This window comes from Mirounga angustirostris, unplaced genomic scaffold, assembly GCF_029215605.1.
Source record: "Mirounga angustirostris isolate CCGP_5_RB_7025 unplaced genomic scaffold, mMirAng1.0.hap1 SCAF_13, whole genome shotgun sequence".
In the NCBI taxonomy this organism is placed as follows: Eukaryota; Metazoa; Chordata; class Mammalia; order Carnivora; family Phocidae; genus Mirounga; species Mirounga angustirostris.
In genome coordinates, this window is record NW_026991721.1 from 65,614,798 (window position 1) to 65,631,626 (window position 16,829).

General features: G+C 37.7%; 1 protein-coding gene across 5 annotated transcripts in view; it reads right to left on the reverse strand.

The window, feature by feature from the left end:
* Nucleotides 1-26: 26 nt before the first annotated feature.
* BTBD10 (BTB domain containing 10) overlaps nucleotides 27-16,829 on the reverse strand; it is a 75,909-nt gene continuing 59,106 nt past the window's right edge. For all 5 annotated transcript variants that reach the window (XM_064577113.1, XM_064577117.1, XM_064577115.1 and 2 more), the window contains 5 exons: nucleotides 16,520-16,622; nucleotides 14,705-14,825; nucleotides 6,821-7,018; nucleotides 4,166-4,276; nucleotides 27-1,155 (listed from right to left, as the gene is read on the reverse strand). In XM_064577113.1, coding sequence (XP_064433183.1) covers nucleotides 845-1,155; nucleotides 4,166-4,276; nucleotides 6,821-7,018; nucleotides 14,705-14,825; nucleotides 16,520-16,622 — 844 coding nt within the window. In that variant the 3' untranslated portion in view covers nucleotides 27-844. The remainder of the gene's footprint in view (nucleotides 1,156-4,165; nucleotides 4,277-6,820; nucleotides 7,019-14,704; nucleotides 14,826-16,519; nucleotides 16,623-16,829) is intronic.

Sequence of the window (16,829 nt, forward strand, 5' to 3'; positions counted from 1 at the left end):
AGGATCTGGTCAAGGTGTCTATAAAGTTGATCAGAAACATTAAAACAGTGGAATTTTATTTTGATGAAAAAGAGTTTACAATCATTTAGTAAATGAAGAGCAAACACTTCATTTTCCTATCCCATAACTCTTAAGGAAAAAAAATTAGTAAATAAATATCTGAACAGATTAAGGGTAAGGCAGACTGGATAATAAACCACCTCTGATGTTCACACTTCCTGCATGTGACTCACTCTAAAAGGGCAAAAACAGCATTGGAGAGAAATAAGATACGGGCATTGGGTCTCCTCCAAATCATTCAAATCAGCCCAATGATAAATACTCCTTTTTTGCCCATCAAAGGCAGCAAACTATACACATTTTACTGAAGGAATACTTTGATAGAAGCACTTATTTCAGTTATATTGTGCATCACAACTATAAAAATGGCTTGAACAGTTCCATTTAACCACCATTTATAAAGTGCAACTATATAATATTCTACATTTTATCTGGGGTGTGATGAATATCAATCTAAGCTGAAAATACCCCAGGTGCCAATTTTCACCACTTCTGAAAATATCGAGATGTGTGAAAAAGGACTGTTCCCCCATACAAAGAACCAATTTCACAAACCTACTGGTAAACAAATACATTTATATAACTGGAACCTCAGGATGCTAGAGTTGTACTCATTTAAAAAAACCATTCAGCTACCTTTGGTCTTTAAAAAAGCCTACACTGCAATATCCTAAACATTGGCATGTGCATCTCACGATGAAGAGAGCGGCCTTGCAGTGCAGAATGTGGAGAGTGCAGCGTCACCGTGAAGAGTAGCATGCTATGGTTTCAAGGAACATCAGCATCACAGCATTGGATTCTGTGCATCAGGATCGAGGTCATTGTTGCCAGAAGGGGGATGGATAGGGAGAATATCCAGCTCATCCACTTGTGGAGTTGGGTGCATGACTACCAACTGGTCCTGGGGAATGTCTGCGGCAGCTGCTGCAAGATTGGTGATAGATTTACTCTTTACACACTGAAAGTCTACGTGCCGACTCTTTCCTTCTTCCTTCTCCCAGGACATTCGAATAAAGGGTCTTTGGACATAGTTGTAAATCACTTCTGGGCGGCCCCCAGGCCTTTTCTTTACTTTTTCTTTGTAGGTAGGATAACCTGGAGGAGAGAAAAGTTTTAAAAACTGAGGATACACACATACACAAGCATGCACACAGTCCTGCACACTTCTCACCCAAGTTAGCCTAAAGAGGGTTTTTCGGCTGTAGTTCCTGAACAAACAAAACAAAGAAAGGAAACCAATATTCCATCTGCTTGGTCATCAGTTCAACAGCCAGACACAGAAATCCTACTGATGCAATTCACACAAGCTTCCACCATCCTCTCAGCCACTCAATACACCAACCACCAGAAAAATATTCTTGAAGTAAAAACCTGGAGGGGATAGGTCCTAAATACAATGGTATGTAGTCTGGTGCATCTTGGGCTCTACCTGTGTATCCCTAATATCCCTGAACCCTTCCCTTCACAGGATTATCTGGCCTCGAGGCCTGCAATTTATTGCCACATTAGCCTTCTAATTTCCTTAAACCTAAATCTCATCTTTATATTGCCTTCGGTTTTTTCTTTCCTTTTTTTGTTAAAAGATAAAGAGCTATAGAGTTCTCCAGCTTCACTGGTTCTAGGTATACTTCTGCACCTAGGTCAGCAAAGCCAATATTTTAAGCCCTTTATCATTTTAACACTACTCCCAACAACCAAGCAAGCAGTTCATTCAGATTGGCAATTCCAAAGCTGATTAATTATACCTTCCTCTTCTTGGATAATTACTGAAAAGTAACAATTAGTGAAGACAATTCTAGTTAGGGAAAAGTTTCAGTCATTTACCAGTAACGCAATTTTTCCAAAGATATATACTACTTAGAAACTATTATAAGTCTATCCCTCCCTCCTACTAGCAAGAATTGCTAGTTTAGACCAGGGATTGGCAAACCTTTTCTGTAAAGGGCCAGATAGTAAATATTTCAGGCTCATTTTCAGCTTCTCTTGCAACTACTAAACTATGCCACTGTAAAGTGAAATCAGCCACAGAAATACATAAATGAATATGTCTATGTTCTAATAAAACTTTATAAAAAACAGGCAATGGTGGGGGAGGACAGGCAATGGGCTCATGGGCTACAGACTGTATTGGAATCAGAAAAAACTGTATGTATGTGGCTCAGGGGCAAGCAGGGCTAAAAATGTATTAAAGACCCTCTGTAGAATGTATTCTTTGTTTCACACTTCCAGTCAATACCATCTGAAGGGCAGCACTAGAGTTCAGAAAGGTCTCCAGCTCTATTCCCTTGTCCTTGATTCCTCTTAGACTATTAGTCTTTTTTTTTTTTTTTTTTGAAGATTTTATTTATTTGACAGACACAGCGAGAGAGGGAACACAAGCAGGGGGAGTGGGAGAGGGAGAAGCAGGCTTCCCGCTGAGCAGGGAGCCCGATGCGGGGCTCGATCCCAGGACGCTGGGATCATGACCTGAACTGAAGGCAGATGCGCCCCGACTATTAGTCTTTAAAATTCCCACCCTTCATAGTCCAATTTGTCCTCCACACAGAATCACCACTCTGATACAAGTGTAATCAATCATATTACCTCCTTGCTTAAAAACTACCAATGGTTTCCTCATGCTTCAAGGGCAAGTCCAAAGTCCTTCACATAATGTATAAGGCTTTTTTACAACCTGGTTCCAACCTTCTTGTTATCAAGCTTCAGCTCAAATATCTCTGCCTGAGAGAGGCCTTCCTCATCCTCCTAATCTGCAGTAGCTTCCAGGCGCCTTCTCTCTAGCTCTGAAATCAAACAGCTAAATACCACTATTTACAACATGACAGAAGACAACACACACTGGTGAAGCTAATGTGTCAACAATTCCACTATGTTTTTAAACCCAAAGTCTCTTTCCCTTCCTGCCAAGATCCTATTTCTGGTCATTCTTTCTCCTATGTCTTAGCAGCCCGTTACTGTGATCTCCAACAGCTCAACTGGTCATTGATCAACACCATTATCTTCATTATCAGCATCACAAACATTTGCTGGTAAATCACTATGTGACAGGCCCTGTTTTCAGTGTTTTTCAGGTATTAGTTCATTCTGTCATTACAATAACCCTATAAAGTACTTATTAATGCTCCCATTTTAGATGAGGAAACTGAGGCACAGAGAAGTTAAGTGCCCTGGCCAAGGTCATACAATTATTCAGTCATAGGATTTGAACACAAGTAATGTGGCTCCAGAACCTTTAATCTTTACACTATGCCACGTTATGCCAAGGGAAACACTTTGTTCTTAGTAAGGACACTTTAAAATAAAAGTATCTGACGTGGCATCTGGAAAAATCCATTTAAATCACAAAGTAAAAGCAATCTAAAAATGTATGCATTCAAAAAGCTGAAATTAAATTTGAAATCTGTATTTAATTTGAAAATAAGTTAATTTGAAAATAAGTATCTTAAGAACCAGTAAGCTACTAACATGCTTCTACATGCATTTTCAGATAGTAGTTTTTAGTTCTGTTGGGCTTTGAGGAACACCAACGATCACTAATGGGCAAAGAGCCCTGCCAATCTTACGGGAACGTGTACACGTGTGCCCAAACACACTACATGGGTTCAGGCAAAAATGCATCAGGTGATGACCTATGACAGAAAAGACAAATTCACTTCTCCCTGTTGTTAGGAGATCTTATGGAATAAATAATAATTTTTTTTTTTTTAAAGATTTTATTTATTTTTTTGACAGAGAGAGACATAGCAAGAGAGGGAACACAAGCAGGGGGAGTAGGAGAGGGAGAAGCAGGCTTCCCGCGGAGCAGGGAGCCCGATGTGGGGCTCGATCCCAGGGTCCTGGGATCACGACCTGAGCCGAAGGCAGACGCTTAACGACTGAGCCACCCAGGCGCCCCTAAATAATAATTTCTAATGGCTTTCTATCTTTTCAGATAAAGGAAGTTAAGTTTTGTTATTTATAGGTCTATTGCATGAGCATTCATTCAGTCATCATTTGAGTTTTCACAAAGTATGCATTTCTCAAACTATATTCTAAATGGGATTTTGATTTTTAACCTTGCTTTTTTTTTCCAAAAGAAAATTAATAGAAAGTAATGAAAATGTCTTACCTTCTATTCCCAATCTAATCTTCTTAAGACCCCTCTCCTTCAAAACTGATTTGGCCACATCTCTGTTTTCAATGTACTTGAAAAATCTATATAATTTTGTGCTATAAATAACTGGAAACAAAAAAACAAAAATATTTTATTAAAATCAAAGTACTTGGGAGATGAACTTAAAATTATCTTGATCATCAAAGGGGCCTGACAACCCTAAAAGCCCAAATGGATGCAGTGATGCGAAAGGATGACTAGCCAACATGACAGGATAATTCAGTACAGTTAATGTATAAGCAAATGTCTACTTAAGTTGAAACAAAAAAGCTTTAATAATCAGGTAACCCAATCCATAGGAAGAATCTCCTTCTGAAAGATATATCATATACAAACTTATTGCAATAGGATCTGCCCCACATTCTTCAAATAAGAACCAAAAGAAGATGGCAATATCACATCATCATCAAGCGGGCAAAGTAAAGGACTTTGCTGTGATGCCTACAAGGCCTTGTCTGGAAGGGGAAAAACTGCATTGTCAGAGAGGACAAAACGGATACATCTTATATTTCATGGATTGAGCAACTATTAATAATTCCCCCAAAAGGCAAAAACCCTCCCCACAAACTGTTTTCAATTCAGGCGAACAGCCCCATTTAATACTGATGTTAAAAATGGCAGATTCGAGCATGTTCTGCCTCGGTTAGTCTGTTTAGAGCAAACTGGCTTTGCAAAGGACATTCCACTGACAACATGTTGAGTCTTCCAAATGTGCTGGGAACTTCAAGGACTTAGACTGATGGACCTTCCTCGCCTTCTCTCTTTCAGGTGGAGTTATCTCCCTTAAAAGGTGAACTGCAAAGGTTTTTTCAAAAAAAGAAAAACACACTCACAAACCAAACATGCTGGTTTAAGAGCCAATAAAAGGAAAATACGTATACAGATGCTACTCAGGGGGTAAATTTGTGATTTACATCCTTAAGATTACTGATATTTTAAGATAAAGATTTGCTGACATCTCAGAATGGATGGTGTCATAATGTCACAGTTCGGAAAATCAGGCTGAAGAGGCTGTGCCTCCTCAAATGAATCTTCTTTAGGTTGAAACATGTTGGCACGAAATGAAATATTTTTAGACAAATTAAGTAAAAATGTTTCTAGTCCTTTTTAAGCTTCAAAGCTTAAGATGAAAAACAAGAAAACAAACCAAAACCACAGACATGGAAAGTGCAACAACTGACAAGGACAAGCCAGGTTTACCATAATTCCTCTATCACTAGAATGTCATTTCTGTGTTCCATAGCTGGGACCACTGTCCCGGAGTCAAACTTCTTGAAAACTAAAATGCAATTTATTTTGGTTTGTTCATTCCTCTTTCTTAGTGGAAAATAATTTAGTATATTTCTTTTAATTTTGGTTAGCCTTTCATTTTCCCTGTGTTTTGTTCAACTTTTTATTCCACATATTATTACAGAAAACTATTGTCAGCAAAGAAGCTAGGAATGAAGAAATACAACAAAAATGTCTGATACTGCAAGTTCAGAGAAGAATCACAACACTCATTAAGTATATCATGCAAAGGAAACATCTCGATGTAAATTCTGAAAAGTGCTACCATAACTTTATGTTAAAATAATCTTTTGAAAATCTTTAGAAGTCAAAAAGAAAATCCCTCGGAGTCTGCTTTGTTTTGATTTTAGACAAGGATAAGTAAAATGAAAAAATGAGATATTGAGCATTCTGGGAACTTCCTATATTTCTGTATTTTTTTACTTAAACTGTATTCTTTACCAAGTCAACACAGACCGGAGTACAGAACAAGATGCTGGCCTATTTTTACCTAGTTCCTCAAATCATTCTTTTAACTCTATCTTCTCAAATCTATAAAACAGCTCAAAAATACTATACTGGGTTCATCAAGAAAAATAATAGAAATTTTCTGACAACCAAAAATTCAAAAGCTCTAATCAGAAAAGGTTTGCAAGTATAGTAAGGAAAAAGTCATTGTTGCTCAAGATAAGCTGTTTTGGTCAGAAATACCTAACTATAGTTCCACAAAGCTTTCAAGAATACCTAACTATAGTTCCACAAAGCCTTCTGAAGGGTCACTATATCCTCCAGGAACACATAGGATACTAAAAAGGAAACATGTTAGAACTTAAAGTCACCCTAGAAATCAATGTGTTGAAGCTTCTCATTGTATATACAAATAACAATTCATCCAAAAAACCAGCTGATTGTTTATAATCTATTTACTCCAGAATCTACTTCCTAGACGACTTCTTTCTAAATGCAAAGAAAAAAATCCATCAAGATCCAGATACTCAACAAAGAGCAAACCGTTTCTGTGCACGACAGGGATGGGCAAACTTTTTCTGTAAAGGGCCAGAGAGTAAATATTTCGGGCTTTGCGAGCCATGCGGTCTCTGTTGCAACTACTCAACTCTGCCATTGTAGCGCAAAAGCAGCCATAGACAATACATAAAAGTTTATTTCTAAAAACAGGCAAGAGGCTGGATTTTGACCCACAGGCCAGAGTTTGCTGACTCTTGGCGTAGGTAAGAGTTCAATGTACTTTCTTTATAAAAACTGTCCTATGATCAGTATTCTAAAAGATAAACACAGAATCTGTGATGATTCAAGAGAGAGAAAACATGTCACAGTACTTACTTTGTGAATACTCTTCTCCCATCTGTGGTGGATACTCTTCATCCCAATCAACCACATCATCATCTGTAAGGACTACTATGTGGCATTCTCTTTCCCCACTCTGGGCACTAGCTACCATGAGAGGCAGGATCATTTCTTCCAGGTAAAATTCAAACTGTCTACGAGCACCATCATTTGATAACTCATGCATTAGGGCACCTGAAATGAAACCCACAAAAATATCTTGATTTTTTTTTTTGATGACTGATGAGTAAAAGAGCAGAAGCAACACACACACAAAACATTAGATTATTTCGGCATCTACTGTGCAAACCTAGAGACAAAATACAGTGGTTATTCTTTAGTCAATAAAATTTTTCCTAGGAAGAGATTTTACAAACTGTAGAATCTTACAGCAAGAAGAGCCAATTAAAAGCATCTAACACAAGCTCCTTCATTTTATACTTCAGGAAGTGATCTACCTAATGTTATAAAACAAATCTGCGAAATGAGAATTTAATTCCCCACCCTCACCCTAGCTAGCCCAGGGTAGTTTACTATATCATGTTGTCTTCCATCAACATATGCAATTATATTTTAAAAGTATATCTTAAGGATGTTTTCAGATTGTCCATATGAACTAAAATAGCTCCCATAATTCCATATCCCATGTTTTCTTTTTCAGAAAATTATGCACAAACATTAATATTTCAGCATAGGAAAAGAAGTGAACTGGCTTTGGGATAAGAAGGCAAAGGCCAAGCAAAATACAGCATAGTACAGGACTTATATAGCAGACCTGACCCTAGAAGTCAGAGGGGTATAAGATAATTTCGCTTTACCCTCAAGTATAGACATAACGAGTAACTTCAATTTCCCAAATACACGATCACAAAATCACCTGCATTGACCTAATTTTTTTTTCCCTATGACAATGGCAGTGTCCTATCTCCTATTTAAGGCACTACTAGTTCAGGAACTACTGGGAAGGTTAGAACAGGAACTAGAATTCAATCTAATCTATAGTCTCCCAAGGGAGAGCATTTTCCCCCTAAAACAGGCTGCTAATTATGTATTATTAATAATATATAGTGATATAATAAGTGATTAAGTAATTCATGGCATTTTTAGCCATACCTCTCTCTAGGCTGGCTACTTTCCATTATGACTTATTTTTCATTCCCTTGATTGCCAAACTCCTAGATATATCAACACATTCTTTTTCCTTTAACTTTTGAACCAATTCCACTACTCAAAACTGCTCTCAATATATATTGTCTCCAAATGACCTTTAGATTGTTACAAATAATGAACACCTTTTGATCCTGTTCTTATCTGACTTCAGGGCTGAATCTCTTACAGGGACCACCACCCTCTTCCCTAAGAATCTCTGATGCCATTATCCCTGGTTTTCTTTCTCCTCTGGATGTTCTTTATCATCTTTGCCAATCCTTTCTCCTCTAGCTGTTCATTAAATACTGATGTTTCTCAAAACAATTTTCTTTTCCTCTCTTACGTAACTTATGCTGGTAATTCCCAATTTTATTCCACTAATTCTTGTCTTCTATATTCTAGATATATTATATTCAACTACCTTCTGGAAATCTCCACTGGGATGCTACTTCACAGGCACCTCAAACTCAATATATTCAGAAGTGAATTTAATCCTATCTGCCTCTCCCTGCAGTGTTTTCCAAACCAGTAAATGCCATCATCATCCATCCATTTCTCAAAATCATTTCAGAAGAGTGCAGGCACATAGTAGAAACTTAAATACTTGTAGAATTAATATATGAATCCTTGATTCCTCTTTCATCTCTTAATTCAACCATTCCCCAAGCCCTATCAAGTCCACCTCTTAAATGCACCTTGAATTGTGTCATTTCCTTTTCTGGAAGACGCTAACCAAAGATAACTGCAGAATCTCTTATGCCACATGCTTTTCTGCAATGGGAAATCTCCTCCCTGGAGGTGGAGTCTAATTCCCCTCCCCTTTAACCTAGGCTGGTCATACTGACTTGCTTGTAACCAGGGGAGCATGGCAGAGGTGACAGTGCATGACTGCGGTCTAGCTTTGGTCCTGGGTAATGCTCACTCTCCAAGTGCTTCCCTGCTGAACCCAGTCTCCAGACTTGGAGAAGCCCAAGATGCATGCAGAGGCCACATGTAGTCCTAGCTGAACCCAGCCTTTGAGTCGTCCCAGTGCACGCAGCAGACTTGTGAGTGAAGAAGCCTGCAGTCTTCTGCGTCACCTCAGCCCTTCAATTATTCATAAGATGAGGCCTCAGACATCGTGAAGCAGACACAAACCACCTCTGCTGTACCTTGTCTGAATTCTTGACACACAGAATAAAAATTATACTTTATGCTAAGTCTGGAATGGTTTGTTACATAGCAATACTTAACCAGAACACACTCCATCCCCAATGCCCCCACTAAATAGTAAACTAGAAACACATAGCTGATACTTAAGAATTAGAGATAAAGTATTAGGGGATAGGGCTTGGGGAATAAAACCTAATTACATTCCCCCAACATTTACTTTTGCCCCTGTGTAATTCATCTTCCCCACAGCACCCAAATTATGCATCTCCTCTAGTTTAAATCTTTCATGGCTTATACTATCCTTAAAATAAAAGTCCCAAATCCTCAACTTGGTCCATACACACACACACACACACACATACACACATACATATATACACACATATATATCCTGCACATAAATTTAGTCTGGCCCATATTTCTCTCCTGAACTTTAAACATGTATACCCAGTGCCTCACTAACCACTTCCACTTGGATGTCTAATAAGTATTTCAAATTTAACATGTCCCAAATCAAGCTTCTGAATTTCTGCTCCCCATGAAGTCTCCCGCATCTCACTTAATGGCAACTCCACATTTCCAGTTAATAAAGTCCTCTTTCTCTTCCCCATCTCATAACTCAATCACCAAGCAAATCCTGACAACTCTGCCATCCAATATATCCAGAATTTGACACCTTCCACTGCTTCCACCCTGATTTAAGCCACCACTATCTCTTACTTGAATTATGGCAATAGCTTCCTAAATATCCCTTTACTTTTACCTTAATTCCCCTCGCAATCCATTTCCAACACAACAGCCAAGAGTAATTCTTTTAAACCACAGTCAGATCAGGACTACAGCACTGCACAACTCTATACTGAATTCTGTGTAAACAGTGCTCCCATGAAATGGTACAACCTTGGAGATCATATCACTCCTCTGCTCAAAACACTCCAATGGCTTCCCACATCACTCAGAGTAAAAACCGAAAGATTAGGGTCCTGCATGACCTAGGTCCCCTCCTACCCTCCATCTCCTACTACGGACACTTAACTTACTTCACTCCAACTCTTTGCTACTCTCAAACGTGCCAAGCAAGCTGCCTCAACCCTTGCACTCATTGTTACCCTCTGCTTGAAATTAAGCTTTCCTCTCCAGTTAAGGTTTCTCTGGCTGCTCTATGCCCCTTCCTTACTTTCCCCCCTCCTCAGCACTGATCACTAGTATACCACATGTTATTTGTTCACCTCGTTTGTCTGTCTTCCCCAAAAAAGTGTAAGTTCCATCAGAACAGGAAGTTTTGCTACCTCCCCGAACTTAGAACAGACTGGTAGAGAATGAACAGTCATCAGATATTTATTCAGTTAACAAATTTTGTTTTCTCCCTACTTCTCTGGCCTTACTTCTTACCACTCACACTCCATCCCTCCACTCTAGCCATACTTCCCCCTTCTTTCAGTGCCTTAAGCATGTCATATTCCTCCCAACCTGACGGCCTCTGCAAATACCTTTTCTGCTGCCTGGTACAGTCAGCATCTTATCCACTTGCCATTCCTTTAGGTCTCAGCTTTAATGTCACTTGATAATGACTTTGCACAGCCCCTTTACCATACACTTTTCATAGCATCTCATTTCTTCACCACATTTTTCACGCTTTTCATTACTTGTCGAATGCCTCTCTTCTCTACTAGACTGTAAACTACACAAAGGCAGGGACAAGGTCTGTCTTGTTCATCACTCTATTTTACTATATTCATGGAACTCACAAAAAGCCTGAGTAAGAGGCAGGGGGGATTACAAGTTAAATAGTAAACTAGAAACACATAGCTGATACTTAAGAATTACAGATAAAGTATTAGAAATCCACAGTGTATAGGGAGTGTTTGAAGACATAAAGATGAATAAATGTATAGATTCTGAGCGAGAAGGGAGTTTAAGACAGAACACTTGGGAATGAGCACATTCAAGAGATCAAGGATCAAGGATCAAGTGAGAGAAGGATAAACAGAAGGCCTAAAAGAAGGATGTCAAGGAGCCAAAGGAAGAAAGAGTCAAGAAGAAAGGAGTGACTTAACAGTGACATCTAAAGAAAATGCCTTCAAAGACAGGGATGCCAGAATTACCACTAAATTTTTAAACATTGTTCAAAATATTCCAGCCAATTCACTAAGACAAAAATATATATATAAAGTGTTATTTACAACAGAGCCAATTATCCACCAAAAATATATGAGAACCAATTGAAAAACTATTAGAAATAGAGTTCTGTTAGGTAACTAAATACAAATATACAAAATTCAATAATTTTCTTATATGTTAGCAGAAAATTTAAACATACTCTACATACAACAAAAATACAAAGTATCAAAAAATAAGATCAGAGCAGAAATAAAAGACATAAAACTTTGTAAACAGAAAGACAGCAGTTGGAGGAGACAGTAAATATGTTAATTTTCTAAAACATTAACTTCAAAGAATTCCAATGAAAACCTTAAAATATTTTAAATAATTTTTTTAATTTCTACAATAGACATAGGTCAGATCTGAGTCTGTTTGAGGCTGAGGATTACTCTATATAGAGGAAAAGACTAATTATACTAGAGAAGATGACAACAATTAGAATGGGGTCCTAAAAAATGAGTGAGGGGATAAAATAATTTATTCATTCAGCAAATGTTTATTGAGTCCTTACTAATGTGGCAGGCAGGCACTATGGACGCAAAGTCAAAAAGGTATAGAGAGTTCCTTGTATAATTTTAAGACACAAACAGACATCTTAGTGTAATATGCCATTCCAATAGTAAAGGCACATATTAATAGGAAACAATTCAGTTTTGGACTCACATCTACACCTACAGTATCCTTTTATGTTTTTACAAGGCCATTCTGTCTCTTCAAATTCTACATAGTTTTGTTTTAATAAAGTCTATGAGAATTTCTGTATTTTTAAAAATATGTATTACAAGTATTCTAGAAACAGTTACAATTATTTAAAAGTCAAAAGTTTAGAAAAACCATTATTATACATATTTTACATAAAGACTTACCTTTAATTTCACAACAAATAAATGAGACTTAACAGTGATGACAGGGTCTATGTCCAAACGATTACAAAACCAAATCCACATCATTTTTTTTTTCTCTGACAGTCCCCAAAATTCAACATCTAATTATATGAAATGAAATTAAAATGGTCCCAGGGCACCCGGGTGGCTCAGTCGTTAAGCGTCTGCCTTCGGCTCAGGTCATGATCCTAGGGTCCTGGAATCGAGCCCCGCATCGGGCTCCCTGCTCGGCGGGAAGCCTGCTTCTCCTTCCCACTCCCCCTGCTTGTGTTCCCTCTCTCACTGTGTCTCTCTCTGTCAAATAAATAAATAAAAACTTGGGGCACCTGGGTGGCTCAGTCGTTAAGTGTCTGCCTTCGGCTCAGGTCATGATCCCAGGGTCCTGGGATCGAGCCCCACATCGGGCTCCCTGCTCGGCGGGAAGCCTGCTTCTCTCTCTCCCACTCCCCCTGCTTGTGTTCCCTCTCTCACTGTCTCTCTCTGTCAAATAAATAAATAAAATCTTTAAAAAAATAAATAAAATAAATAAATAAATAAATAAAACCTTAAAAAAAAAAAGAAATTAAAATGGTCCCATGAATTAAAAAAAACCACAACACTTGAACTCAAGGATCTACAATTAGAGTAATTAATGTTCATGGTTCAGTAAAAACATTTTTTAAGATGTGGAAAAACAAACTTTGTTCGAGTTTACACATGTATCCTCTACTTATTTGACTTTAAACTTTTAAATATCATTTATAGAGAAATGGACTCAGAGGCAGACCAGCCACTTTATCCTACCTATTGATATTTTTATGAAGACTTTAAAGAATGTTTGGCAATAATAAAGTAGTACTTAGGGGAAGACTTAATAAGACCACACATTTTCAATGATTTAGCTCTTAAATAAGCATGAAGAAAACAGCTATATTTAAGTATACAGTAGGTGCCTTAAAATTTTAAATAAAATTTCCCATTCACGGTGCACCTGAGTGGCTCAGCGGTTAAGCGTCTGCCTTCAGCTCAGGTCATGATCCCAGGGACCTGGGATCGAGCCCCACATCGGGCTCCCTGCTCAGCGGGAAGCCTGCTTCTCCCTCTCCCTCTGCCACTCCTCCTGCTTGTGCTCTCTCTAATAAATAAATAAAATCTTTAAAAAAATCATTTAAAATTTCCCATTCACAGTTTCTAACACACCAATCTTTGAGAAGGTATGCCAAGCTACAGGTGAGTTTAGGTTAATGAAGTAAAGATAACCATAAGTCCCGGATTAACATAAGGCTATAACCACGTGTAAGAAGTTGTTTTTTTTTTTTTTTTTTTTAAGATTTTTATTTATTTAACAGATAGAGAGCACAAGTAGGCAGAGCGGCAGACAGAGGGAGAGGGAGAAGCAGGCTCTCCGCTGAGCAGGGAGCCCGATGCGGGGCTCGATCCCAGTACCCTGGGATCATGACCTGAGCCGAAGGCAGCCGCTTCACCGACTGAGCCACCCAGGCACCCTGTGTAAGAAGCTTTTAAAATGACTTCCCACCATATATAGGATAAAATGTAAGAACATTAGTTTGGATCAAAGACCTTCCACAATGTGGCCCACCTATTTATTCTCATCTCCTTCTGGTCCTGATATAAAGTCTCTGCCCCAACTAGGTTCTTTCCAAAGTACTTCTTTTGCATTTTTATTACAAAAATCTCAGCTCTTAGAATTGCCTCCTTCTCTACTCTTTCTAATCATTCCTATTTATTCTTTACTACCTGTCTCTTCTGAACTCTTCCCCAATCCCTCTAGCAAACAATGATCTCTCCTTCTGAACTTCTCCAACTACTCAGCATCCAAGTCAACATCTAAAAATTCTCCTATTCTGACTTTTCTGTGTATAATCACCTTTTTTTTCCCTCAGGCTGGCAAAATGGTGAGAGGGAGAGGTGCTGGGGAGGTGGTAAGGGGAAAATATTGATCAAAAAGTTAGGATTTCCAAAGTTCTAGACTCTGCTCTGAGGCTGTTTGCTGTTCTTAAGACAAAGTCACTTAACCTTTCGTATAAATGAGGGTTTGGTATTCAATCTAAGATCTTTAATGACAAATACTGCTTTTGAGAATTATTTGTATCTTCCACAGTGGCTTAGGATATTACCTTACATGGAAAGTACAAAAAAATTATAAATTTTTGGTTGATGTGATCTCAGGAGTGAAGCCAAATACCATACTTGACCAAAGCCAGGGCTCCCAAGCTGGGAGATAAAGACTGGCAACAAATGACAGAGATGGAGTCAAGGAGGAAATCTGCGAGAGTCCATCAAAAATAAATACATACATACAAATATACATACAAACATACATATATATAAAATTTTTTTGAAGTTTTGGAAAACTGCACAAGGAGCTTATAAAAATCTCTATAGGCTTCCATAAATCATCCTCATGGTATCACAATGCTTTATAATCCAATTAAACAAATATCTGATGTCCACATAAATAGCACTCTTTCAGGGTTTTCATTCCAATATATTGTAACTCACAAACCACTCACACACAAAACATCATACTTACTGAGATCTCTACATTTAATAGTACTATATTCAAAAGAAATACAAAGGTAGTCGCATGCTTCTCTCAGTTCAGGAATAGATATACCATCAGGACAACGGATTATTCCTGTTTTGTAGTAATCCTAAAAAAAAAAAAAAAAAAAGAATGTATAAAACATCTAGAGCACAAGGTGGCCAAAACCTTACTATTAAGGCTAAGCTGGCAGCATTTTCAGAAACAGTGGAGCTCTGAGATTTCTGAACTGTGGAATTTTACAGTTAGATGGGATCTCAGTTCACCTAACCACTTTTGCATTTTACCAGTAAGAAAACGTTGGCCCTAATGGGTTCATTTACTCACCCAGTCGAACAATTATTTATTAGCAGAGGAAAGATTAGAACCCAGGTCTCCCCGTTACTGATGTGTTTCTTCTCTCTACTGTATCATGCCAATTCATATGTATTTTCCCCTCTACAAGTTATTTTTCTATGTAACTACTATCAAATTTTAAAACTTTAAAAAGTTAAGTGATATATTTTAAGGTACCTTAAATATTACCTAGAGAACTGAGCAAGATTTATGGTTCTTAGTAAAGAACTTCAAAGTCATATCCAAGTATTAATATATGTAAACAGAATGCACAATTAGATATTCTTCTTCCAAATACTATTCTTTGGTGTGTCCCATATTACAAACAATAAATAGTGTTTATTTCCAAAATCTCCTTTAACAATTGTTAAGGGCTAGCCCCCAAATTACAGCTGAGTCATAAATTTTTTTTTTTACTTGTCAACTCCATTGGGGGTTAAATGAAGTATGGCTAGCTGAAAAAGCACTCCCCCCCCTACACCCCCAAAATGAAGATCTGCCTCAAGCTTGGTTCCGAGCCACAATAACATAATAAATTTGCTATACCAGTGCAAGCAAGATGTCTTCTGATACTTGCCCAAGTACTAACAACCCAATCAAAATCAACTTCTATTCCTGTCTTGTACCCCAGGATCCTCCCTGCCCACTTTCCCCAAAATTATTTGAGGAAACCATATTTTCAGACTGTGGCATAAACTGTCACACACTATAAATCAAAGCTTTATCACTGATTTGAAATTACAAGTAGGGACTCTGTAATACTAATTCAAATAGTCCTCAAAATAAAAGGTTAAAACCTCAAAAAAAAAAAGGGTTTAAAACAAAAATGCTAACAAATAACATTTTATTTTTTTTAATTTTTATTTTTTAAGATTTTATTTATTTATTTTGACAGAGAGACACACAGCGAGAGAGGGAACACAAGCAGGGGGAGTGGGAGACAGAGAAGCAGGCTCCCTGCGGAGCAGGGAGCCCGATGCGGGGCTTGATCCCAGGACCCTGGAGTCATGACCTGAGCCAAAGGCAGACACTTAACAACTGAGCCACCCAGGCACCCCTACAACAAGTAACATTTTAGATGACTTTTAAGTGTTAACTGTCCACATTGCCAATTATATGCAATAAAATATTAGAATTCAAGTAATCACATTTATTCTCAGGTAGCAAAAATGATCAACTTACTGCATGTAAGAGAATTAGGGAGGGAGGAGTAACATGACTCCAGAAGTATTACCACTAAACTCTTTGAAAGAACCGCCTACTTATACTTAAGAGATGAATCATCCCCTGACCTATATTTGTATATTATCTTTATGTACTAAGATAAAAAAAAGAATAAAATGGTATTTTTTTAAAAAAACAATATTCTGCATAGAGACATCCAAACAGAACTCTGCTTCCAATACAAGTACCTACCAAAAAGGAGTTCTATGATTAAGTCAATACACAGAAGAAATAAGCACTCACCAGAATAGCTCGAAACACGGTGGAGCCAATTCCCTCTGCCACTTCATACTCTCCCTTCTCATTGGGACGTGTAAAGTTATGTTCTCTGCCAGATCCAAACATCCTATGATATTAGTAAATAATTGAGAAATATAACAATAGGATACTTCCTTCAAAGGGAAAATTTATTTCATGTACAAAAGTAAAAAGGAATTATAATTTATTCATAAATTAGTTAAAAAATTCTTATCAGCAATTTATTCTGACAAATGTAATAAATGAAGGATTATTAAAAATACTTCCTTCCTGATGGGAGGGAATAGTAGTATAG